The 25,970-nt window shown below is 40.3% G+C and overlaps 1 protein-coding gene across 1 annotated transcript in view; it reads right to left on the bottom strand.

Moving 5' to 3' along the window:
* Nucleotides 1–25,970, bottom strand: part of PLXNB2 (plexin B2) — a 251,723-nt gene that overhangs the window by 78,288 nt on the left and 147,465 nt on the right. The window contains exon 5 of the mRNA XM_066550678.1: nucleotides 928–2,041. Coding sequence (XP_066406775.1) covers nucleotides 928–2,041 — 1,114 coding nt within the window. The remainder of the gene's footprint in view (nucleotides 1–927; nucleotides 2,042–25,970) is intronic.

The raw sequence follows: 25,970 nt of genomic DNA, 5'->3' as shown, positions 1-25,970 counted from the left end.
AGGTATTCCCATGCCCCATCTCTTCAGCTGTTCACTCTTCTCCCCGAACTATAGCACACCACTTCTCAAGTTGTGCTCAAACAGATGCTTATGCAAGGGTGTACCTTGCTCAGGCTGAGAAATTAAGACATCCTCTTAAAAGCTGGCTGAGTTATTTTTAAGATTATTCAATTTCTCAACGCATTTTAGGGTTGGCTGCAGTAATGAATGAGTGGCATGCACAAGTGGGGCTTGGGAATAGAGTGATGTGGGCAAAACAATCATAAAGCCAACAGAAATGCTCAAAACTGCCTCTTAGATACAGCCATAGATTGAAGAACAGTAACTGAATGGTTGTAACAGTACTCTTCAAAAACCTTATAGTCAAGGTAATGACAGGCCATAAAAAGATGGCTGTCATGCTATACAAGTATTTTGAGCCACACCAAAAGACGAACACCACCTGAATACAGGAAATCTGGGTATTTCAGTTGTCTAACGATACAAACACAAGTGAGAAAAAATGCTGAATTACAGATACCATCTAAAAGAGTCTTAATACTATTTAAGAGCATTGTAAATACACTGACTGAAACTACAATTGTCTACAGTGATTACCCCGAAGCTGATCATGGATGTAAAAAATCCCTGCATTTTACTCAAAAAGTCCTATACCAGAAGGAGCCCTTTAAAAGAAATGCATTTAGAAAAGCAGCACTTATCTTTGAGAAAACATCAAATCCTTTTTAAGACACTCAAAATTTTGTCACTTCTTACTTAACCTGGTCCACAACCCCCCCATATTCCATTTCTATAGTGAATCCATCTCTTGAGTTTTCAGTCATCTTAATACAGTTTAGCTCAAAGCCACCCTAAAACATGTAGTTGTATATTTTCCACAAACTTTAACACAGATTCTAAAACGAATAATTATATTATTCATATTACCAGTCCATGTAATGCACATGGGTTTTCTGCTGAAAAAAGTTTGTAAAATGAGCTGGTATTCTTTTTAGTGTAGCAATCGTTCCGGTTTTTTTCCATCTTTTCATTGATCTGCCGCAAGGAAAACACACACATGGCAGATTTTAGAGAGCCATCATCTTTGTTTACTTTGCTGAAGAGTGCAAGAAGAACTTTGTCATCTGAGGGAGTATCTGCAGGTTGCCCCTGCTGAGCCATGCTCTCAGCCAGTTCTTTCCCAGGGGTAGTGACGTAAGCAGAATGACAGTGGTCATAGGCACCATCATCATCATCTTTGCAACCCAAGTCCATTTCAAAGTAGGAATAATAATGGGCATCGTCCTTGCACAGACGTGCAATCAGTGTGCGGTTGTTGACAGGTTGTTTCTCTTGCTGATTAAAAATAAAATAAACATAATTTTTATCCTCAAAAACTGCCACAAATTGTTGTGTGCTTGATGAATGATAAGCTGACTTAACAGCTGCTGAGTCTGTATACATTTCAAAAATGTCTTTCCCATCCCTGGCGTAAAGCTGCCGAGTGCTGATTATGATGCCATTGTCATTTGGTCCATTCCCTTTCCCAACAAACAGCACCCGGTCGTTATTCAAGGAAGTGATCAGTCCCACAGTTGATACATTCTCATCGTTGCTTGCTACAAAGGACTTTTCTCCACTGCTGTCTACGTAGTACTTCTCATCGCTAATGTTTTGTAGATCTCTGATGGCACAGATTCCCTTAAAAAGGCTTCCACATACCACAGTTGTGTTATCCACCTTGTTCAGCAACAGCAATTTGTTGTAATTGTCAGTCAGTACGGCCTCTTTACATTGATTTTCATCAATGGGAGGTGTGCATTTTTTGTTGTCCTTTCTTGGACCTGTTTCTACAGATCTGATTACTTCCAAGTTTTCTGTAAGCTGGTACAGGGCATTTACCACTCCCAAATAGATTATGCCAGTGTCATTATCCACTGTTAGATGATTTAGCTCTGTAGCACTCTGAAAAAATTTCAGTTCCTCATTTCTGGATAAGGTGATGCAAAAACAGCTCAAGATGGTCAGTGGCCAGATCCATAAAGCCATTTCTATGTAGTACCTAAAAAGGGAAAGAAAATAATAACATGAAAAATATAGAAAAATACAATTTACACAAAACTGAGAAATATGGAAGTTTTTCATTACTTAAATTCACTTATCCTTGTGGATGTGTAGACAGCATGAAGATTATGGAAAGCCTCAAATCCTGTTAATTGCCTAGCAATTTAATCTGTTGGGGAAGGATTTAACAAGGTCATATGTCTAAATGATGATCATATAACCAATTAGATTGATTATATGATTGTGCTAAAGCACAATGAGAACAGCCAATTTGAAACAACATGGAGTGACAAAATGTGGTAGTGCTTGTCCTGACAGCATCATACTGTGTCAATTATTTACTGCGGAAGTTTTAAAAATAATTTGGAGAATCCCAGTTTCAGGTAGCTCCTCCTTAAGAGGTGTGGGGGGGAATTTACTTAAAAGTGTTGGAAACATTTTGTATTGTGGGGTTTCCCCAGAAAGGAAAAAACCTTCCCCTCCAAGCAAGCCTGGATCTAGATGCTTTTTGAGAAGGCATTACACTAATCCTTCATCAATGTAAAGCCAGAAGATGGTAGATCCCTTAACATGCAACATTGCCTTTTACTGTTGGTATGCATTAAGCTCCAACACTTTCATTCACTAGAGCACTGCAACTTAATAGTTTCAAATCTGTTTTAAGAACATCATGTAAAAATTTTTTGGGATTATGATTCTGTTACCTTTTTTTTAAAAAAACCCTTTCAGAATTGTTAGTTCCCGAGCAGATCACCTCGCTGTTGGAATTAGAAAAAACCTTCTGAAACTTGTAAGAAGGGTTCTAGTTCTAATCTGAAGAGTTAAATGAGGAGTCTCATCTGACTTCCTGAAGCCTGAACATTTTATTAATGTTTTCTCAAAGTGTTTAGTTCTGAGAGCAGAAAATAAAAGGTGGCATGCTTGGACACATTGATGTTAGGGGGAAAAGATGAATACTGTTTGGAGGAAGGTCAAATATAATCCACCATATTTTCATTTGCAAAGTCAGCCATGGGATTCTTTAATCTGATGAGGAAAGAACCTAAAAATTTAAAGGGAATTTCAAGTTAAATCTGAAAATATCTGGAGTCTAAATAGAAAGGAAATTATTAAAAACACAGAAAAGACAAGAGAACCATTTAACAAAGCAATCTAACAGGCAACAGTCTCATAGGACGAAGAAAAGAACATGAAATGCCAAAATCAGAAACTGAAAAAATAAAACTTTAAAAAATAACAATAAAGGAACCATCCTCCTTTGTCACTTAGTCTGTTTTGGCAAGAGCAATAGAGTCCAGTGGGATATGAAAGAGAATGGCTGAATCATCACTTATACTGGATAACTAAGACTAAATGTTAACAACCTGGATGTAAAAGTTTGAACAGGGAAGGAAGGACTTTTGTTGTGAGCATAAGTCATCTGCGAGCTTCCCAAACCACCACAGCACTGCCAGCAATGCATAAAGACAATGCCTGTCCTCTGGCATTTGAGTGTGTGTTTAGCTCCTCTATGGAGAAAATGCATGTGCAATGGTGAGAACAACTGCCCTAAAATCAGAGTGAACTAAACTCTGAATCCCCAAAAGCCTACTATGTGTAACTCAGGATAAATAAACCACTAACTTCAAGCTTGTTTTGCTGAAGCTCCTATCATGTGCCAAACTGAGTAGCTAGCTATAAAATGATGCCAAAGACAGGAGAGTACATCACCAGCAGCACAAGCTGGACTTTCTAATGATAGATTGAGTTCCTATGACAGTGACCAAGAAAAGGCTAAGACTTATAACCTGTTCTCCAGACACACAGACTTTAGCACATGCTTTGCAATGTAATGAAGTGTTGGATCTCTTTACAACAACAGTTGACCTGCTCTAAGGAACCCAGAGTTCTTCTGAATTCTTCTCTTTTCTTACTGCTTCCAAGGACTTCAATTTTCCAACTTTGATCCTATCTTACTTCTCCATTGTTAAATGATATGTGATAATGCTTGTCATCTAGTTTCAAATATTATCCCTTACAGTTGTCTGCAATGGAATAAAAAAACGTCTTGACACGCTACTGCAGTGCTTTTTCACATCAGTTTTATCACTCTATTACCTGTTGTACAAGGATCAAATGCAGAATTGAGATTAATTTGTTCCTGCTTTTCTCACAAGGTAATTATTTTTAGATTATTATATTCTCTGCTCTCAGTCAAAGAAACCCCCATAAATAGCTGTACTTACAAAAAGTGCCTTAAATGAATGGAAAATAATTCATTGTACCTTAATTTCAGTACTCAGTTCCCCTCCACGTTCCTGTATTTCAGAGGATTGAAAAAACACATTTTGTCCATTGGTGGCACCCAGGACACAAAGGCTGCATTTGCAATGCTCCTGCCTTTGTCCCAGGAGAATGAAGAATCTTGCTGGTCCGTGCCAGAACCAGAACTTAATAAAAAGTACATTTTGTATGTCTAAACCAGTCTCTTAGAGGAGTAATTAATCCTCTGTATAAAAATGGGTAATGCTTCCTCCCTACTATTTTCTGCCTTGTTTACTTATAATATTTTTGACTTAAATTATTCAGAACTACAATGCACTCTCCATTAATAATGCCTATCGTTGTTTTTCTATTTGTTTGTTTTTGTTATTTACTCCCTGCCATTCCTGTCTCATGCCAACCCCCATCAGATTAGCTCAGATCTCTATGCAAGGTAACAGTTCAGTTCATCATTCTCTATACTTATTAGTTTCATTTTCCATACTCTCTCCAAAGCAAATAGTAAACAAAAATTAAATACACTATGAAGAGATTCAGAATTAAACTCTCCTTCACTTATCAAATAGAAGGCTTAAGAAAATTAAAAAAGCAAATAGAATGAAATGAGATGAACTACAACCACAGGCCACTTTCACCTATTTTTAACTTAATTGGGAAGAAGCAGCTGGAAGAATCCTTCTATGACCAGCTGGTGTGATAAGAATGCCAGAGCTGCTATTAACACAGGTGCTGTACTGAATTAGATGCCCTGGGAATGTATCAAGAAGCAGTCTCCTGCTGTGAAAAACTTCCATTATAAATGAACAAGTTGCAGAAACACAAGAGAAGAGGTGGAAGAAGCACAGGCTGGAGCACGGAATCCATGATGCTCTGCACAGGAAATGTATTTCCAATGGTTTAATCACACACTGTATTTACACACAGGCCTGGGTGGCTTACTCTAAGTCATGCCCTGGTTCTGAGAGCTGCCATACACCTCTCCATCCTCAATTTGCACTTAGTTTTAGGCCCTTAGCAGATTCAGCATAAAAGAAAACCAGCACAGCATTTGCCTACATAATTTTTTTCTCTCTCAAAGTTTTGTCTCCATCCGGCCTCTTGTCCCCTCTACTGCTTCCTACAAGAAATATGAAATTCTAGAATTTATGTGCAGGAAACACAGGGCACCCAGGAGAACACTTCATACAGGGGAACTGCCATAAAGTGACACCGTGTTGGTAATCACACAACTACCAGAGCTCTGCCTCACAGACATCAATTTAAAGCAAGTACCCATAACTTTGTATCTTTCTACTCATGCAAGACCAATAACCTTAAATAACACCCACTTCTTCAAAAGGCGTGCAGAAAAAGGAGCATCTGTAATCCACAAGCACAAAAATTTGAAGTGAGCTTCAAATTGACTTCACATTATTATAAACAACCCTAAGAACTAGCACTAGCACCATGCTGACGTGGACTTGGCAGGTGTTCTTCAGTGTAAAATCATCTGCTGTGCCTGAACACAGGAACCTTCAACTTTCCAGCCATTCCCTATCACCTTAGCCTTTGATATATCTTTAGCTTTATGCTAATTAATTTCTTACATTTGCTCCAGCTGAAGTGAAAGAATACCAAATTTTGTCTGAAACTGGAATAACTGAGAACTAAAACAAGTTTTTTTTCCCAAAAAACAACAGAAAAGAAAATCTTCACTGAAGGAATAATCTCACCATGTTAGCCTCTGTGGTTTATTTGCAGAGTATTTCTTCATTAATCACATATATACTTAATCAAGTCCTGCTATGTCCTCTCATCTAGACAAAATTTTTTTACTTGAAATTCTGGTCAAGAGACAAGCACTTTTGCCTGATATACTGATATACTTTAATGGCAAGAGATGCAGAAAACTGTGGTTCTCCCAGCAAACTTTCCCTTAATCAGAGGGAGTCCAAAAGATGTACAAGAGACTTAAATTGGAAAAAAAATGATAAAAAGACTCAAAAATTTTGACATAAAAAAGGTAATATCCAAAGAATGCACTCCAACAGCATGGTTGTTTGGGGAAAGATGAATGCGGATTCTCTTCTCTCTCATTTTGAGTAAATTTTTAGCTTTTATTAAGTGTGCCAAAGGTTGAAAAGAATTCAGTTTTGGGCTCAAAAGAAGTCAAAAAAGAAATTGTAAAATGTATGAGAAGCAAGGGATGAGCAAATTTTCAGTCTGGATTTCAAAGCTTCTACTTCTGCAAGAGCTATAGGTAAAAGTAAACTCTTCCTCAGTTACAACTTTTACTAATATTTCCTAAAACAAATGAGCAATGGAGCTCACTGGTTCAGAGAATGAATCATCTGAAACAACACTGCAGGATTCAAACCCATTTCACAAGAGCATGGCAACATCCAAGAAAGGTTTTGAGCACAGAGGATCAACTCTGTTGGTATACTGTGCCACACATCCAAAATTGGTAGAACCAGTGAGAACAGTGATGACTGTGATGGTGTCCATCCCTGCAGCTGTGACAGTTTGCTGTTAGCAGATGGGACCTGTGGGTCAGAAAACTGTGGGAGGTCATGCTGTAGAGAATGAGAAACCAATATCCACTTCATTAGATGTTGTGATAGCCTGTACTGCTCAAAAGGAGCAATTTCCCTTCCCTTTCACTTCTCAAAACACAATTTTCTAAGATGTATAGACCATCTTCATATAGAATAAAAAATCCCATCAGGCCAAACTGCCTGTAAACTGGTAACATATGGAGAAATACTTTAATACTATTTCTATTCCTGGTGTAGAAGACAAAAGTTTTGCTTGTTTTCATGAGACAATTTTTTAAGTGTTTTCTTTTTTTTTTTTCTTGAGTATTTTTCAATAAGATAAGATTTTTTTTAATATGTGCAATAGTTATATTGACATGGTTCTGTTACAATGACTAGTTGAAAATTATGGATTTGCCAAGGAAATAATGAATGTTACACCCTCAGTCCCTGTGCATTCTGTTGCTGTTTCCTGCAGTCCCAGGGAAAACAAATGGAAGACACATGGAAACTCAAATTCAGGTTACTGAAAACCTGGGTTTCTTATATCAAGAATAAGCTGTGGTGCCCACTAAATCACTCTGTCACTCCATTCCTTGGCTAAACAGGCTGAGAAATATATGATGAAAGGAGCAGGGGTTGAGATAAGGACAGGGAGATATCACTCATCAATTACTGTGACAGGTAAAACAGCTGCAACTTAGGGAAATTATTTTAATTTGTTGCCAATTAAAATCAGGGAAGGATAATGAGAACTGAAACCAAACTTTAAAAAACCTTTTCCCCACACCCTCCCTTTTTCCTGGGCTCAATTTTACTCCCAAGCTCTCTACTCTCTCACTGCAAGCAGTGCAGAGAGGTGGGGAATGGGAGCTGCAGTCAGTTCATCACATCTCTGCCACTCCCTCCTTGTCACACTCTTCCCCTGCTCCAGCATGTCTTCTGTCCCACATGAGACAGTCCTTCATGGCCTTTTCCAAAGTGATTCCTACCCATGGGTTGAAGTTCTCCATGAACTTTTCCAGAGTGGATCCCTTCCACAAGGTGCAGTCCTTCAGGAACAGACTGCTCCAGTGCAGGTCCCGCACAGGGTGACAAGTCCTGCCAGCAAACCTGCTGCAGTGTGGCTCCTCTATCCACAGGCCACAGGTCCTGCCAGGAGCCTGCTCCAGTATCAGCTTCCCACAGGGTCCCATTCTTCTTTGGTTTGGGCTCTTCCAGGGGCTGCAGGTGGATCTCTGCTGCCTCATGGATCCCCATGGGCTGCAGGGGCACGGCTGCCTCCCCATGGGCTGCACCAGGGGCTGCAGGGAAATCCCAGCTCTGGTGCCTGGAGCACCTCCTCCCTCCCCATCTTCCTCCACTGACCTTGGTGTCTAAAGAGTTGTTTGTCTCACATTTTTTTACTACTCTCTCCTTGCTTCTGTTGCACAGCAGTTTTTTCCCCTTAAACCCTTAAACCTGTTATCCCTGAGCAGCTTGGCCCTGACCAGTCCAGGTCTGTTTGGAACTGGCTGGCATTGGCTCTCTTGGACATGGATGGGGGAAGCTTCTGGCAGCGTCTCACAGAAAACACCTTTGTAGTCCTCATTACCAAATCCTTGCTATGCAAACCCAATATACCTAAACCATGGTTTCATCTGTCAAGAATGAGTTGTACTCTGGTCCAAAGGGGAGTGAATCTATGTCCTGTGCCTACATCATCAGCAGAGGCCAGCAGTGTCTGGGAGAGGAGGGAATGCACTGCAGGCTTCCCCTGGGAAACAGGCATGAGCAAGAAGATGTTTCCATCACTCTGGAAACTCTCAACTTTCCAAAGATCTGAGGTATCAGCAGCAAAAAGATCTAGATAACTCACTGCCTGAGATAACCCATTAACCCAATGGGTTAGGACATTGTGGCATCCTACAGCTGGGAACTCGAGGGCAAAGGATGTATTTGAAAGGATAAGGAAATGTTGTATGAGCAAGATGATCCAAAGGGAATTTTAAGGACCTTTTTTTTTTTTTTAATTTTGCTTACATCCTTATCCACCTTCACACAAGTTTAAAAAAATGAGTTTTGGGAACATGAACCACCAATTATTTACCAAAGATCTGCATTCATCTCTCCATCTTTCTCACAGGCTTCAGAGGGGTAGGAAGGGGATTAAACAGGGTATCTCATCCAGCTCTAGTATTCCTGGCAAGTACAGTAAAACACTATTGCTGCATACCACCAAGCCAAACAGAAATGTTTTATTGTCCCACCTTAGAAAAGGTTTCTCCAGGTACTGTAATTGTATTAACAGCTGAGGAACACAACTGCCTTTTACAGTAGGTTCTATATCCATCAGCATCCCAGCATACCTATGACAAGGACTCTCATGAACTTTGTGCAAAATTGGCAGGATTGTGTTAAAAGTTTAAGAGAGGCAAACAGCTAGAAAATTCAGAATTCATATTAATAATTATGTTATTAGCTTCAAGCTAAATTAATAACACTATTAGTAGCTGGAAGCAAAACCTTTCATCCATGTACACCTGAACTTTAAAGTATTTAATATTCTGATCCAGATCCAAATTCAGAGCAAGAGGGAGCCATGTGAGCCTTAATTTTTCAACTAGGAGTCACTCAAAAGATCACTAACAACAGGTAATGAGACTCAGAAAATGCATACTTAAAAATTTTTGCTATTGCACTCCAGAACTTCCAATAATGTCCTGTTTCTGCAACATCAGCAGGTAAACAAAAGAGAAGAGTAGCACTTGGCAGATTTATATGCACTCTTCGAAGCAGAGACTCGAATGAATTCCCTGGTTCATTTCAGTCAGACCTGGCAATGTTTTGATTTTGAAAATATTTTACACCATAGATTCTGCCATAGTCCAAGAACAGGTTTTTTGGCTGGTATTCAAAATCAAAATAATTTTTTTTTTAATGAAAATACTTTCAAGATTTTATGGTGCCAAGCAGCTTAAAAAAAAAGTCAATAAAAACAGCTGCTGTGGAGAGACCTCATTTGACAGCATTCACTACCAGCAATTACAGATTATAAACCACTCTGAGACAAGGTTAGCTTGTGCCAGAAAGGTCTCTTCAAATCCTATTTTTTATTATGAAGACAAGTGTTCATATTATCATCCCAGTTCAGAGGTTGCACATTCACATTCCAGCCCCACTAATGCAGGCAGGAGCACACACAGAGAAGAGAAATGCTGCAGAAGCAGACCTGCTTTCATGCCTTCCTGGACCACACCTCCCATTCAGTTTGGGCCTTTACATTCATCCCTCCATCTTTTCTGCATTCTCTCAGTAGCAATGAAGCACTCATTTCAATGAGGCCTCACTTTCTCAAGTGTTACAAAGATGTAGTTGATCAGTAAGAAAAGCAGCTGAGTGACGTGTTTCATAGCAAGCAGCTGACTTGTCAGGAATCTGAACCCACAGAATCTCCTCTTTGACCTGCTTTGTGATTTTGTTGAAGCCATGAGATCTCCTAATGAACAAAACTTATGATTTTATTTTTACCTACAATCTCATTGAGCACTAATCCCAATGACACCCTATGGACTAACAGCCAGCTGAATCAGCCTGCAGCCAGCACAGGGCCACAGACCACTCCAGGCACCCCAAAGCCACTTACACTTTTACCCTACCTGATCCTGCAAATGGCCAAACCTGATTTGGCTGCAGGGGTAAACACCTGCTGCAGCTGCCTGAGCTTCAAGGGGCGATGAGTTCCTGTAGCAATCACTATACAAGGCAGCCACAGAAGCCCAGCAGAAAGCAGGGATACCTCATGCACACTCACCAGCTCCATGTAAGCCATAGGTTATTTTATCCCTTCTGCAACCCAGGAAAAAAATAGTCTTTTCTTTTAGCTGGTGAACGTGCAGAAAATGAGAGTCTGGAGCATGGGAGGGAAAGCTCAGGGAGTTAGGATAGTGCTGATTTGCAGGCTTTCCTTGCACCAAAAGGGTATTACAGCACAAGGAAAAAAATGCATTTATACTGATAGTAAAAGGAGACTCTGTGTCACCAGCTCCATGCTACAACAACGAACTGCTTGTTTTCAGTGCTATAAGGTCATCTTCAAGGACTGGTTTTGGACTTCCCCTGGAAGAAGCCAGAAAGGAGGCGGATTTTCTTCCAGCGTGGGGGAATCTGAGCACGACCATGTGGAAACAAACACAAAGTATTCTGGCTCCTTCCTTGTCAGAACCAGTTCTTCTGTGTAATTAACCTTGTAATTAACCATTTATCACATGCACAAAGAAATACTCAAGTCAAAAGGACACTTCCAGCATGCATGAATTCAAACAGGGAGTTCACAGGCACTCAGCCTCGCTGTCCCCCTCAAAGCAGAAGCCCCAAACCATGCTCTGATGCCCAGGGCAGCTGCAGCCTTTGCAGCAGCCTCAGCCCCTGTGTCAGCAGCCTGAACCTGCATGTACCCCTTGCTGACTCGAGCACAGCCAGAGGAGAGCTGCAAAGAGCCAGCATTTCCTCACTAAGATACGACTGTACAGAACAGCACACAGACATTTAAAGCTATGCAGAATTTTGGCATGAGGCAGAGCCAACATTTTTGTCTTCCTGTTATATTACAGTGTCATAGGGCTTAATAGAAGCATCATGTATAAACTGCAAAGATAATGCCATATGAAATTGATCCTATAAATCAGTGGGGTAAATAAATTTTAACCCATAAATTGATGAGATGCAAATATGGTGAGTAATGCAAAAAAATCCTTTCCTTCCAATTCTACCTCTCACTTGGTAGTGTGTTTGCTGGGTGGTTCCCTGTCTCATCACCATGCTGTCTTCCTACTCTTCTGCTTCTCTTTATTTTGTTTTTGTATTTGGGTTTAACAGATCCCTGCATTCTTAATTTTCATGTATTTATCTGTCTGTGCCAGTGATTCATCCAGGACTACTGAGACATGGGACAAAAGCTCTATGAAAATGGGAAGCTATTGACCACACTCAATAGAGTACTACAATATACATTATACTCAGGCAGCTGATAATGCAAGCCACAAAGAGAGGGGGTAGATGGTGAAAACTCTTGAAATGGAAAGTTTATTGATTGTCAGGAGCTAAGAAACACATAGAGGAGGAATAGAGAATTTTCCTGGCTTCTGCTACTGGAGATAAATCACAGGTGTTTATCTGGCTTGTCTTGCTTGAAATCTTTTAAACTTTCATTTGGACCATTTGTATCCTCACATTGGTGTTGCTGATTTTGATCACTCTGAGATTAAAGTGAGTTTTATTCTCTCTATCCTTCAAATTAATGTTCATGACAGCTTTTAAAAAGCCCTTTTATTTTTCTTGCGCTACACATCTTTTCTCATCTTCTTACAGCTCCTCCTCCCACCACCTTATTTTCTTTTTTCTTAGGCACAGCCTCCAAGTTTTCCTCTCTTACAGTTGCTGCTACAACAGCCTGAATACTCATGTGTAAAGTCTCAGATTACAAAGTAGGAGGTAGAAGAAAAAAATAGGGGGGGGGGGGGGAATAAAGGAACAGGAACCTCAAGTGATTTTCAGATCTCAATGGGGATCTCAGACATACTCACTGCCTTATTGACTTCCCATCTCTTTTCAAACCTCACCTGGAAACACCTCTTTTGTTTCTTGACTGCTTTTTTCTTCTGTTTCCTACTGCTCTCTCAGAAGCAAGAATAATGCAGTGAGACATGCTTAACTTGGTGGCACCTGCTGATACCCTCCATACTCAGAGCTCACTCCAGCTTGGGGAGTGGGAGGAATGAATGTGCAGAAGAGATGGTGCTGGTGAACTGGAGTCCTGCCTCAGGGAGCAATGAAGATGAGCTGATGCAGATGGAGCCACCCAGCAGAAACAACAAACTGTGGGGGGCTGCTTGTGCTCACAGACAGATAACTCCTGCAGCTGAGAATGGAGCTGGGACAAGATGGGGAGACATACGACAGCAGGGCAGAAAGAGCTTGGAGAAGCAGAGCCATAGCAAGAAAGGGCACATGGTAAATATTTGGTAAGGCTTTTAAGGGGATATGAGTAGAATAGAATCCACAAGAAAGGTACCTGCAGGAAATTGAACATGCTAAAATAAGCATCATACACAGTCTAAAGGGTTAAGGACAAACATGGAGCAGGCTGCATGGTCCAAGTCACATTTGATTGCACTGACTCATTTACCTATTGTGGCTTTTGGCTGCCACAAGTGAAAAAAAGATAATTGCAGCATTTTCACTTGTGTTTAGCTTTTCCTGGTGTTTTGTTATTGTTATTATTTTGTTTTGTTTTCATAAACACACAAGGCTCATCTGAATGAATGAATGGAGTGGTCCTGGCTCTAACAGCACAGTGCTGACTTGTGCTGATCCAACCTGTCTGGACAGACACTCTGTGCATTCTATGTACTTCCATTGTATTTCCCTCCAAACTTATATAGCTAGTTAACCAGTAATATGCATGAAGGTGACAGCAGCACCCACCTGTGTCTATCTACTTAAGGCATGTCAGCAAAAGAGTTGTAAAATCCCCTTTTATGGATGCATAACACAGTCATAAAATGTGTTTGCCTTGTTTCAGAAGTGTCCAACACAAGAACACTTATTTCAAAAAGGAGCATGATACAGTGCATGATTAAAATACATTGCTGCCCATTTCACACCAGTCTCTGCCTAACCCCTCCCAAACAGAGGTCCTTCCTTTAAAATTACAAGTCATCAGTCATGCTGAACACAAGACTGCAATCTCCACAGAACAGCTCTCACACACGCGTGACAGACACAAATAAAAGCAGTCAATTGTCACAGGTGGGCTCTGAACCCACTCCAGTTGAACTTGCCAGCTGGGCCAGGACTTGTCATGGCCTGCATTGGGCACTCTAGGAGGATGTAGGTGATGTACAAACTTATTGAGAATCATAGAATGGTTTGAGATGGAATACCCTTTCAAAGATCATCTAGTCCAACTTCCCTGCTCTGAGCAGGGACACCTTGCAATAGACCAGGCTGCTCAAAACCCCTTCCAATCTGGCCTTGAATACTTCCATGGATGGGACATCCACAACCTCTCTGGGTAACCTATTCCTATTTCTCACCAGCCTCATCATGAAGAATTTAATTCTTATGTCTAATCTAAATCTATCCTCTTTCAGTTTAAAACCATTGTCCTTATCCTGTCACTAGAGGTCCTGGTAAAAAGCCACTCCATTTTTCCTATGAGTCCCCATTAAGCACTGAACAGGCCTCCCCACTCCTACAGAGTGCAATTTTTGCTTGGAAATGCTGCTGCCCAGTAAGTGCACATACATGTATGATCCTTTCCACCCCAAAAATATCATAGATCTAAGTCTCACAATTTGTCTGTATAATTACTGGTCCCAGATTTACAATCTTCTCTTGTTTCCTCAATGGCTTTTGAGAACCAAAATTCATGTTTCTAAAGAGGATGCAATTTGAGAGGTTGCAATCAGAGGATGCAATTTGAGATGCATGGAAGTAAATAGTAACAGACAAGCAGACTGGCCCTTCCACTCCTACTATTAACAACCCACTGGTTGGAGGATTTATTTATCTGCTTGCTGTTTGCATGATCAAACCATTCTCAAACAGTACTTTAACCTAAAACAACTGCAAGATTCAGAAATGTATCTTTAAAAAGAAAAAGGAAAGGAAAAAGCCCTCTTGTTTCTGCTGTGCATAGAGCATCTGGTTTCAGTTTTCTAACACTCACAGCTGACTCTTCCTAAGAACTGCTAACTCTAAACCCTTGGCCTTTGACTGAGGAGCTGGGCTAACCATGCTCAAACAAAGGAGCAGCAATTTCCAAACTCCTGGCAGCACAGTGCATCCTTAACCCATTGCTTAAATAGATGCTGCCAAGGCATCCCTGTGAAAAAAAAAAACATTACAAAAGATGCAAACCCACGAGTAAAGCCATTCAACCTCTTGCTACTTTCTTAGCAGAGGAGCTGCAGGACAAGTTGGGCACAGCATCTGCTTCACCCAAAGTCCTGCCTATGGTGATCCCATTTCCAGATCCCGTTGTGTTTTGATGTTTGAATAAATGCAAAAGTATGCCTTGTGAAACAGCCAATGCTAACAAGTGGAAAAGAGGTCTCAACCAAAACTGCTGCTGCAGAGCTCAGTGGAATTCTCATTGAAAGAAGATGAGTTTCTTCCATGTGTTTGTACTAGGATGGAGAGGTCACTGCAAGGCTGCTCAGCAGCTGGTGGGAGTATTTTTCTTCTCACTGCTAAGTGCATTTGGATACATGAGTTAGCAGAGCCAATAAGGGCCAGCTACACTATATGAGGGAAATAGAGAGCAGTGTAAATCCTCCTCCTTGCATGACCAGTTTCATCCCACAAGACTAATTATCAGGCAACCTCCAAAGAATTCTGTTGGGCAGCTTTCATCATGCATCTTCTGAGCTCTTAGGCTAAATGTTTCTTTTACAGCACCCAGTGATGTGGTTAAAAGGTCTAAGCCAAGTATATTTTATGATTCCTTTGTACATTAGGTACTTTGGTATATGTATTTCAAATTTGAATTTACAGTAGTGCTCCATGTATTTAGAAATTTTGTACAGTAGATAAACTCTAAATTCAAACACAGCCTACACTTTCTCTTGGAGAATATATATCTAGGAAAGTCTTCAACACCATCACCATATAGAAACACTTTCAACTGTTTAAAAGCAAATAAGATGAAAATTTATAGGGGTATATTAAGACAAAGTTTATTGTGCTGACATGTAAGGATAATAGGAAATATGCCTGAGAGCATGATGTCATTGAAAACATAACCTGCATTCCTGCCCAAACAACTGAAAGACAGTCAGAATTCCAGTATTTCATACATATGTTCTAAAACAACTATTTGGTGAGTCTTATTTCCAAGGAACCAGAATGCATAGCTCAGTTGTTCCAGGAGCACTTCCAAATTATGCATGGTGCGTCAGGAAAGAACAAACTATTATTGCAATAGCTGAAAACTGCAAATTTTTGTTCAGGCTGCATATTTTACAAGAGAAGTCCATTTATAGACTCAAGTAAAAAGGAACAATTTCATGGGCTAGTTTATCCTGTAAAATATTCTCCCTAATCCTTGTAAAAATATACTTCATGCTAATCCTTCTGCCTGAAAGCATTTTTGCAGACAACTTAGAACATTTCTATCACATTTTGTTAGCTTTAAGCTGATCTAATTTACCTGGTTTTCATCAGGTTTATTAGGGTCTGCCTGGATATCAGATTTTTATAGTTGATCTGGTCTTATATAAAATGCTCAAACTGGTATATTTTAATTTCCCAAGTGGATATCTGTCTTCATTTGTGTCTTGTAAAGTGCTAAGTACCTTCCTGGCCCTTAATTAATTAGGAGCAATGACCTATGTATCAGGTAGCAATAGCATCCAATTAATGGAAATGTACAATGTAAAGCATTATCAGTCCCATCCCCGCAGGCAGAGGGGCATTTGCCCGTTTGTGCTGCGTGCCCTGGACAGGCTGTACCGGGGATCTGGAGCCACCACAGAGTGCTAGCACAAGATTAATTCCCCTCAGCCCAGGCTTCTCAATGTGAATTTCTAAAGACACTGGGAAGCTAATACTCTGTGCATTTCTGACTGCCATTGGGAGCATTGTATTCCCAAGCTTTAAACATGCCTGCCATCAAACTCATGGCTGTAGGGCAACCGTGGAGGCTCCCTGAAGGTGAGGTTCTGTGAGGCTAGAACATGTGCCCATGCTGGGCACAGGAAAACTTTGAAGCACTGGAAACTTCCCTGTTGTATACTTTGCCCTTCCAAAACAAATCTGGAAACCAGTCTGAGAGGACAGAACTCCCTTTTCAACAGTTTTTGCTGCACATTTTACAGAGCCTGTGGAGTCACACCAGCAGAAGCTTCACTCCAAGGCACAAATTACTTGTACGTGCTTCTGTGTGCTTTGCAGATGATTTTTTAATACAATCTACCATCAAATAATTATGCAACATATGCCACAGGAAACAACAGAAGTTGCACATGAGCATCTGAACACAGATTTCTCACTAGCTTTCTGCAGTACTTGAATGATGACATAAAGAAAAGCCAGTAGGAAACTCAACCCCTACTATTCTCCATTTGTTTGATGGGCAGGCATGAACTGTAACTGGCAGAGAGATTAAGATATTAGTTATAAAGTACTGAAATATAGGGATATCTGAGACTGAGAGGATAATTCTTTGAGTATCTCTGAAATAAGTGTTTGTTTGCTTTGAAAAGTCAAGTAACAGCAACTCACCAAGAGCTAGAGCAAGGAGGCTACTGCACCATGAAACTAAGCTACAGTCTACTGGAGTACCATGATTTTATTCCTTTGCAAAGGATGTGAGACACATGGGTGCAAAATACTACATAAAATGAGAACTCATCTCATGGCAAGATCCAAAAAACCAAAACAAGCACTCAGAGAGCTCCAGTACATTGCTAAAATCAGCTGCAGTATTACACTTTCCCTAAAGTTTTGGGCATATATCTTCAGGCAGAAAAATCACAAGCATTTCAGACAGAAATGCGTCTTTCCACTTAGCTTTCAAACTGGAGTGTCTATAAAGGGCAACCACTCCCCTTTGGCTGGTCCCTGCTTACAGCAAGCAGGAGAAGGTCTGAAGTTCACCACCACCTCCAGTTCTCCTGTCTTACAGGGAGAGTCCACTGGAGGTGATGGTGCACTGCAGAACCTAAGCGGACTCTGCCTCTCGTTCTGGTCTCCATCACCACAAAGGTTTACAACAGCAGCCTCTTGGCTTCAGGTCTAACCATGCAAGGCCATTATAAAGGGCATGCAAGAGCACTTCCTCCATGCTTTTAGAAAGAACTATGGCTGTGCAGTAGGGAAAATTAGACTACACTGCTCAGCATATGGCCAGCCATCCTACCTTTCCTGCTAACTTGACGTTTGAAAGCACCCTCTGTCAACAAAATGACAAGAAATTCTTTTATAGTTTCACCCACTGATTTTATGAAAGCACTGATCTACCACCTCTAGAAAAAAAAAAAAAAACCCTAACATTTTTTGCCTCAATGTTCACAGATTTGCACTGCTTTTCTTGTGGTGTGATGTGTAGTAGTCTGTAAAAGTATAATTAGATGAGCATGCTTGCCGAAGTTTCAACTTTACCTATACTTGACTCATCTGTTTTTTAAACAAGATTTTGAAATAAGGCACTTAAATACTTTAAAGCCAATACTTAACATTTAGATTTGTTTAGACTGAATATAAATATTTATTTAGACACAGTTAAGCTGAAATTAAGTGAGTATTCAGCTAAATTGATATAACCATTCAGTAACATTAAACCAACTTGGGAATTCAGACAAGCCTTTGAAAAGTAAAAGCATTAAAAGTGCACAAAGATTTGCAGAAAAGCATGAAATGAGAACATGGTAAATGTAAGCAATTTACTTTTTCGCTCTCTAGAGAAACTGTCCCAACCTCTGGGACAGTCCACAGCCCAGTACAATCACCCAGAAGACAGAGCTATAGGGAAATTGTCTACAGATTTGAATGGGGATAAGAATTGCCTGTGTTGGGTGCATCTGGTACTTTGAAATAATTGACCTCTGATGCTAAAGATAGTAACACTGGTGGGATTCAAATACTCCAGACATTTATGAAGTACCTCTCACTTTCTGGCAAAAACTTTAAACTGTCCCTACTTGCACTGTACAGTGCCTTCAGCAAGAGAGGCATGGTTTAATAATAAAGGAGTGTAAGTATTTAAATTGAGGAGGCTGTAATTCAAAGAGCAAAGGAAGGTCACTGTGCTCATCCTCACTACCGTGTACAGTGTGCTCACTGCCAAAGGAAGAGCTAGGGGAGGGGCACAGATCCCTACCTCCACACACTTAAGAAAAAAAACCTCAGCAAGCCAGCTACACCACTGGTTCAGAGACCACTGCTCCATCTGAATACAACTGGAAAAAACAGATCAGTCTCCATTAGGTGGTTAAACAAACAGATGTTTGTTTAACCCCCTCAGAAATAGCTGCTCAGCAAGACTGGTGTTTGCTTTTTTGACAAAGTTCCTGAACTTGTAATGTCTTTCTCATTTCCTTCCCGTCTAGGACCACTGACAAAGCAGTCTATCACACTTTGTGCTACTGATTTCACTGTACCAGGCACCAGAAACACAGAGGTCTCAATCCAACATCTGCAGCCCTGGTCCCTTCTGCACAGCAAGGACAGCTCACAGAGTTTGAGGAAATGCACCAGGCATTTTACAAATGACACAAATGTAACATTTTATTAAGGTTTGTATTAGCCTCTAAGCAGAAGTGTGAGAGGAAAAAAACTCTTGAAAGAGCCAACCACCTTTGTCTAGATGAATCAATGATCCTTTAACCCTCCATCACTGCATCCCTATGGGATGGCCATGAACCTGTTGTAGATGCATGTGAAGAGACTTCATTTCTAGTACAAGTCAGGACTCTCTTATACCTTGTGGAGTCCTATATCAATATTAATATAAAATTCCCACAGGGATCTAGGTAGCCTGACAGGGATCAGCCCTTTTATTAATAATGCTTTATTTCAACTAACTGGAACTGCTATTTGATTTATGAAGTCCTTTGCAAGCTTCAGAGTGATTTGCACAAAATCCCTATGATCTGTGCTGAATGAATTGGGTGACATAATACCTATTGTCCTAGCATCACCAACCCTATCCAACACATCTTTTGACATATGACCTTATCCAATTAAATAAACAGAGCAATTTAGATAGGCAGAAGGCAATTATCAGTGTTGGATGCTGGCCAGCTAACTGAAAGAGGAGTACCATTTGTTGAAAAAAGCTTTATGTCGTTTAGCAAATTTAATGACTGGAAGCTTTTAAGAATAGTTTTGGACTGTACTACATCCAGCTATGAAAGAACCAAATGTATGGAGCTCCCTTCATACCACAGCAGGTGACATTTGTGAGGTCTTGTGCAAGGCTGCTTCTTTCAAAAGGATGCCTGGAAATAAACAGCTTTCTAACCTGCTCCCTTCTATCCCTAATTGCCTATATCTTAGCTGGACCCTATTTATTTGAACAACACATAGGTAAATAAGGAATCAGGACTGTGCTACTTTCACAACTTCTTTTTCATACTGGGGAATTGTCAAATACCATTTCTTATGGAAGGATTTCAGATGTTTTTCACTCTCCCTAAGTTATTTGTCAGGGTTTCTGTTTTTTAATGGAAGACAGTGTAAGAAGAAAGAGGACAGTGAATAACAGCATGATAACATAGAAATAAGTCACTTCTTAATTGGGACTTGACCATTACTTGCAAAATGTGTAGTAAAGCCTTGATAACAGAGCCCAGTGAACAGCAGAGGGAAGAAAGGGTCTTAGCTCTTCTGTGCAATGCTGGATACATTTCTTGTTGTGTACATTAACTTTTTTTTCTGTATAAGCACGAGATCTATCACATGGTCATTTCTCACTAAGGTTTTCAAGTAGGCTTGTGCCAGTGCTTCCCTGTCCCAGCCACCCAAAGGACTTCACTGCAAAAAAACCCTGACCTCTTCCAGAGGGAACAGGATGCAGCAAGAATGAATGAAATGTTTGTAAGGCCCCCATCCTATCTGAGCACCCTTTCAAATTCCAGCCACCAGTTGACCTACACTGAGCTTTTTGTTCCTGGCATGTCTGAAAGGGTCTGAGTATTAGTTTAGCCTATTCTGCTAAGTCATTCTTCAAAAGCCTTTTTAAGCTTGCCTAATTGCATTGAAACTTTCATACTAAACCTGCCAGTGCTAAAAATCTCTTCTAATGCTTTTTATTTTGGACAGGATGACAGCTTTATGAAATCACTGAATGGTCTGGGTTGGAAGGGAGCTTCAAAGACCACCTAGTCCATTCCTCCTGCCATGGGTAGAGACATGATCCAATAGATCATGCTGCTCAAAGCCTCATTCAACATGCTCTAGAACTCTTCCAGAGATGGAGGATCCGCAGCTCCACTGGGCAACCTGTTTCAGTCTCACCACTCCCAGAAAAAGATTTCTTTTTCATATACCCAATCTAAACTTACCTTCTTTCACTTTAAAACTGTTTCCCCTTATCTTGTCACCACAGGCCATCATAAAATGTCTTTCTCTGTCTTTCTTATGACTCCTCTTTATCTATTGGAAGGCTGCTATAAAATGGCCCTGAAGCCTTCTTTCCTTCAGGCTGTACAGTCCCAACTTTATCAGCCTGTCTTTCCATTTCTGTGGCCTTCCTCTGGACCTGTTCTAATGAGTCCATGTCTTTCTGTACTGTAAACCTCAGAGCTGGACACAGAACTCCAGGTAAGCTGCATTTTGAATGCTGTTTCCTTGTTTCCAATAACCTCCTTGACCCAGAGCGCAGATGCTCAACCTCTCTTTCCCACCCTTGGCTATCCAAAAAACCACTCACTGACCCTATGCTTTCATTGCTTCCAAGGGCAAGCCCCTTCTAATGACCTTCTTCCTCGTACACCGAGCACAAATATCTAAGATTTTTCATTTTTGTACCCCATGCTGGGGGAAAAAAAATAGGAAAAGAAAAGCTGGAAGCTGTTGCAGCCTTGGCTTCAGCTCTGTGCTGAAGGGTGCTGGCCTTCGCTCTGTCCCTGGGCTAGGCACCTTCAGAAAACCACTATTTTTATCTTGTGATAAGACCCAAGGGCCCAAGTGGGATCCAGAACACAGACAGACACAGCCCAAGGTCAATATGTAGGCAAACCCAGCTTGCTCATGACTGACTAGCAAATGCCATGTCCCTTGTCCCTCTTGAAACACCCCTCAGCACAAGCCTTCCCCAAACACACACTCCATTTACACGCCATTTAATAACACCCCAGTATAAATGAACAGCTATTACAAGAAAATATCCAGTTCTACTCCTGAAATGATTTTGGTAAAGTTCTTTTTCCCCCACTCAGCAATGATCTGGACTAATTAAAGAGAAGCTAGCTTCCTGTTCAAAGGAATGGCCCTCCCACCTCCACTGGCACACCTCGATGCTAATGGTATTTAAGCCATGCAAGCACCATTAAGATTTGAGATTCCACACAATTAAACATTGATACAAGAGGAAAACTATCCTTTTAGCAGATTACTAACAGCACACTGGCTTCTGTTGTCCACATGGGATCTTGAAAATTGACTGTCTGCATGGAGCTCAACATTTTATACTACTGCAGAAATGGAGCAGAATTAGGAAACAATTATTAGTAAGTATGAAACTGTGGCACCTTAAGAGCCCCATGTGTAAGACCAATCTAAGGAGAAAGAAGTTTTTAAAACTACCAGCTTTCATTTTTCCTTTTTTTTTTTTACTTGTTTGCACAGCTGGAAATTAATTCCCTGCTGTTTCATATTTCCTCTACTGATTAAAAGTGTTGCCTACTGCATCATTCTCTTCAAGGCCTGGATTTTCTAGGTTAAAGAAACATTAGAAACAACAGAGCTGAGCTGGTGAAATAGGGTTGAATTGAAGAATTTTTATACAATATGAGCAGTAAAATGTATTTTTCTCAATAACACTTTATGCATGGCAGAAATTGCTTTTCCACATCAAAGTCAAGACATATTCAAATAATGAGTCAGTGCAAGAACCTCAAGGATAAGACATTTACATTTTTAGGAACAAACAGACTTGCAACAGGCAGTTCTGGGTATTAATCTTGGTTAGCACCAAAACATGCTTTTCTGGGAAAGGCTCTGCAGACCTTTTTGACCTCCTTTCTCTGCCCTCAGGAACTGACAGAATCACGGATTGCACATGTTGAGAGAGCTATACAAATCAGCACAGGAAAGGAATCAGAAGCCTCTCTAAGCTAAACACCTCACTTTCTCATCTATGAGAAACTTGAAAGTATCCACAGTCTCACCATAGTTCTAAGAATTGTGTTAGACATGAAATGAGCCCGCTGGTTTTCTACTGGCTTTTGTTCTGCCTTGTAGAGGTAAGCAGTAAATAACTGTGCCATTAACTTGTGCAAAAATATATGCGATCTAATTTTAGTGAGAAGGGCAAAGGAAGATAAGTACACCAGGTTCAATTAATGCTGATGCTAGAAGTTGTAGTAGGAAGTCAGCATTTCTTAAAACTTTGTTCATACTGAGATTCCGTGAGCTCCCAGTTGTTTTATCCTGTTTACACTAAATATTCTGGCAGAGTGGTGACCCACATAACTCCACATTTTCCTCTTAGAGTTACAGTTAAAGACAGGATGCAGGTACAAGATTCTTTTACTTACAGCATGCCTGTCAACTGCATTTGGTGTTCAGGGTTTGCTTATAACCACATCATCCCCAATAAGTGCTTTTTTAAAACACTAAGTTTAAAAAAGTTTTATCTTGATGAAATCTTGGGAATGTGACTCTTCCAAAATGCACAAATATGCTTTTCAGTCCTGTTTTTTAAATATTGCATTTAAATAGACAAACAGGAAATTAAAATAACCCTTGAACTATTTCTTTAGTCAGTCTTAAAGACTGCTGGACTCTGTCACCATTTACAGGAATGTTTCAACACCTCTTGATCTGCTGAAGCTCTACTCTCTAAAAATGGATTAAAATATATGGCATCACTTAAAATATAACTTTTTCTTTCAGAGTTAATTTAATTAATTTCCCTTAGAAAGAAATTGGTCAATTTAATGTTAACAGTTACATGTTGAAAAAAGCCATTCTGAGCCCTATAATAACAAAAAATTAGCACTCCTAAGGTACATTTGTGACTACCAAAGTGCCATTCTTGTAGCTTCTGACTATGTATACCATTAGTTTTGTCTTTTGTTACCCTCCAAATTCCCCAAAAATCTAGGTTTCACAGAATATGATTTACTTTGACCTTGTCAGCACTCAGCAGCTTTGCTCTTTTTCTCAAGCTCAAGCCTGTCTGGGGAGCACAGACTAAACATTATTATACTTATCTCCAGTAGAAACACAATCCAGATTTCAAGCGCTTGAACACAGCAGTGGAGATTTCTGCACTTAGATGCCTGGGCCACCTACACTCAAAAAGAAACACATGCCCTTGGCTGGTGGGAGCAGAGCACAGGAGCACGTGGGTGATTCTCTGGTGCTTGCACTGTAGCTCTGTAGTGGGAACATTTTTTTTGGAATTGGGTAGTTTCAATTAAGGCTGTTAAAAGCATCTGCACCCCCCTCTGATGCTTTGCTACCTGATGCCTTAGCCTGAAGTGGAGCTCTTTGATTCAGAGCTGTAAAAGAAACACTTCTACATTTATAGGAACAGACTGAAAGAAACCTGACTTCAGGGCACTGAGTTGTGTAGGTGATCTGGCTCCTGGTGCAGGACCACCTCGTGCATTTTTCCCAGCGATGAACAGAAAATGTGTAACCCATTTTCAGAGTGGGTATACGAGCTCCCCTCAGTTTAACATGGGTGCTGGCCTCTATGCATCCACAAATGGGACTGGAAAACCCCTATAAATGAAAGTTTTAAATACATTTTTCTCCTAAACACTCCTTGCCAATCAGTTTGAGTATCCCTGCTCTGCATCCCACTTGCTCATGAATTTTTGTTCTCATGGGCTTAGTGCTCCCCACGCAATAACTTGAAGTGTAGTACCATCCAGGTACTGGGATGTGGTGCACTTCTTACTTCAGTAATACAAAACGTAACTCCAACTTACACTGTCAGAATACAGCCTACAGCCTCTAATTCTCGTCTTGGAAGGCAATACACTTTTATCCAGTTATTTCCTACTGCTAGAGAGAAGCCATTCTCTCCTAGCCGCTGCCATGAAACACTCATCTATAAAATAATTCTTCCTTGAATGTTTGTTTTTTTCCTTACCTTTCATTATGGAAACAGCAGGGATATGAGCTCTCTCCTCTTTCAAACTCTGCATTATAATCTTTATGACATGTTTATCAAAACTACCATCTTTTATCAAGATAACTACTTTGCCTTTGCAATGGGTCCCACATTAATCCTGACTGAAAATGTGGAGAGCTAAGGCCTAAGAGCTTAATATGAGAATTAAGTGGAATAAAAAAAGAAGTTTTTGCAGTCTGTTAAGGGAAATCTCAGCAGCAGGCTATGAAAATGCTGGATGTTAGTGCTGTGCATCAGCAAACAATATCCAGAGTTCCTCAATTTACATAGGAAACATTTTTAATAGGCACTGTACAAGCAGCTCTCAGACACTGACTCCTTCCCTCTTACTCCTGAGTAAGTCTGCAAGTCCACAGATCAGCAGAGCTCTCACAGGGATACAGCAGCAAATCCTGGCGCCTGCAGTGTGCATTTTTCAGAGTGTTGCCATGGTGATCTCCAGTACGCTTATCCCCTGAGAGCTCTGCTCAAAATTCAGAGGGAACCAAAGCAGGACAAAGAAATGACACCCAAGCAAAAGCAACAGGGATATTATGTGTAATTAGCACATGGAACATGCTTTCATAGGGAAGATTTCAGAAAAAAGAGTTATTCTTAGAACTGAGAGGTTTTTAGGAAAGAAGTGCAGTTTTCATAGTCCCAATTCTAAACCAATAACCATGGAATAAACCCAAGAATTTCTAACCCTGTCTCTGTGGATGGATCACTATTTGGCACAGGGTAAATCCTCAGCCTCGGTACTGCAAAAATCCAGATTCCAACAGTCAGGACAGAGGAAAAGGGATAATTAAGCAGATAAAAAGAGACAGATTACTTTAATAATGAAGCACTGTAGATCAGCAACAGATCACTACATAACCAGAATGCAACACTTACTTTTTAGAGCATTGTATTTCCCTATTTTATGAAAAGAGTTAACACAAAAATTCCTAAGTATTTGAGTAATTTATTTTTTTGCCAATTACTTTACATCATCTGTCGGTCCTTACGGCAGTTCTACTCTCTTACTGCACTTCCAACAAAAGGAAACTACATTTGTGCAAACATGAAAGCAGCACGCATGTCACGTAATGTATGATCTCAATATATAGCTGAGAAACCTGTTGGATGGTCTTTCACTCCTACCTTACAAAACTCCTATGTTATAGGGGCCATACACATAAAAATGAACCATCAAGAAGAGACACCAAAATTAAAAATCTGGGCCATGTCTGATATGTCACAGTCCAGAAAAATACTAAATGAGAATCAATCAATGTTTTGCCATTAAGGCAGCATGTTTCAGTCAGAGCTCA

Source organism: Molothrus aeneus, chromosome 5 (assembly GCF_037042795.1).
Source record: "Molothrus aeneus isolate 106 chromosome 5, BPBGC_Maene_1.0, whole genome shotgun sequence".
Classification (NCBI taxonomy): domain Eukaryota; kingdom Metazoa; phylum Chordata; class Aves; order Passeriformes; family Icteridae; genus Molothrus; species Molothrus aeneus.
Note: the sequence above shows the minus strand (reverse complement) of the source record. Positions and strands in the feature narration are given on the sequence as shown.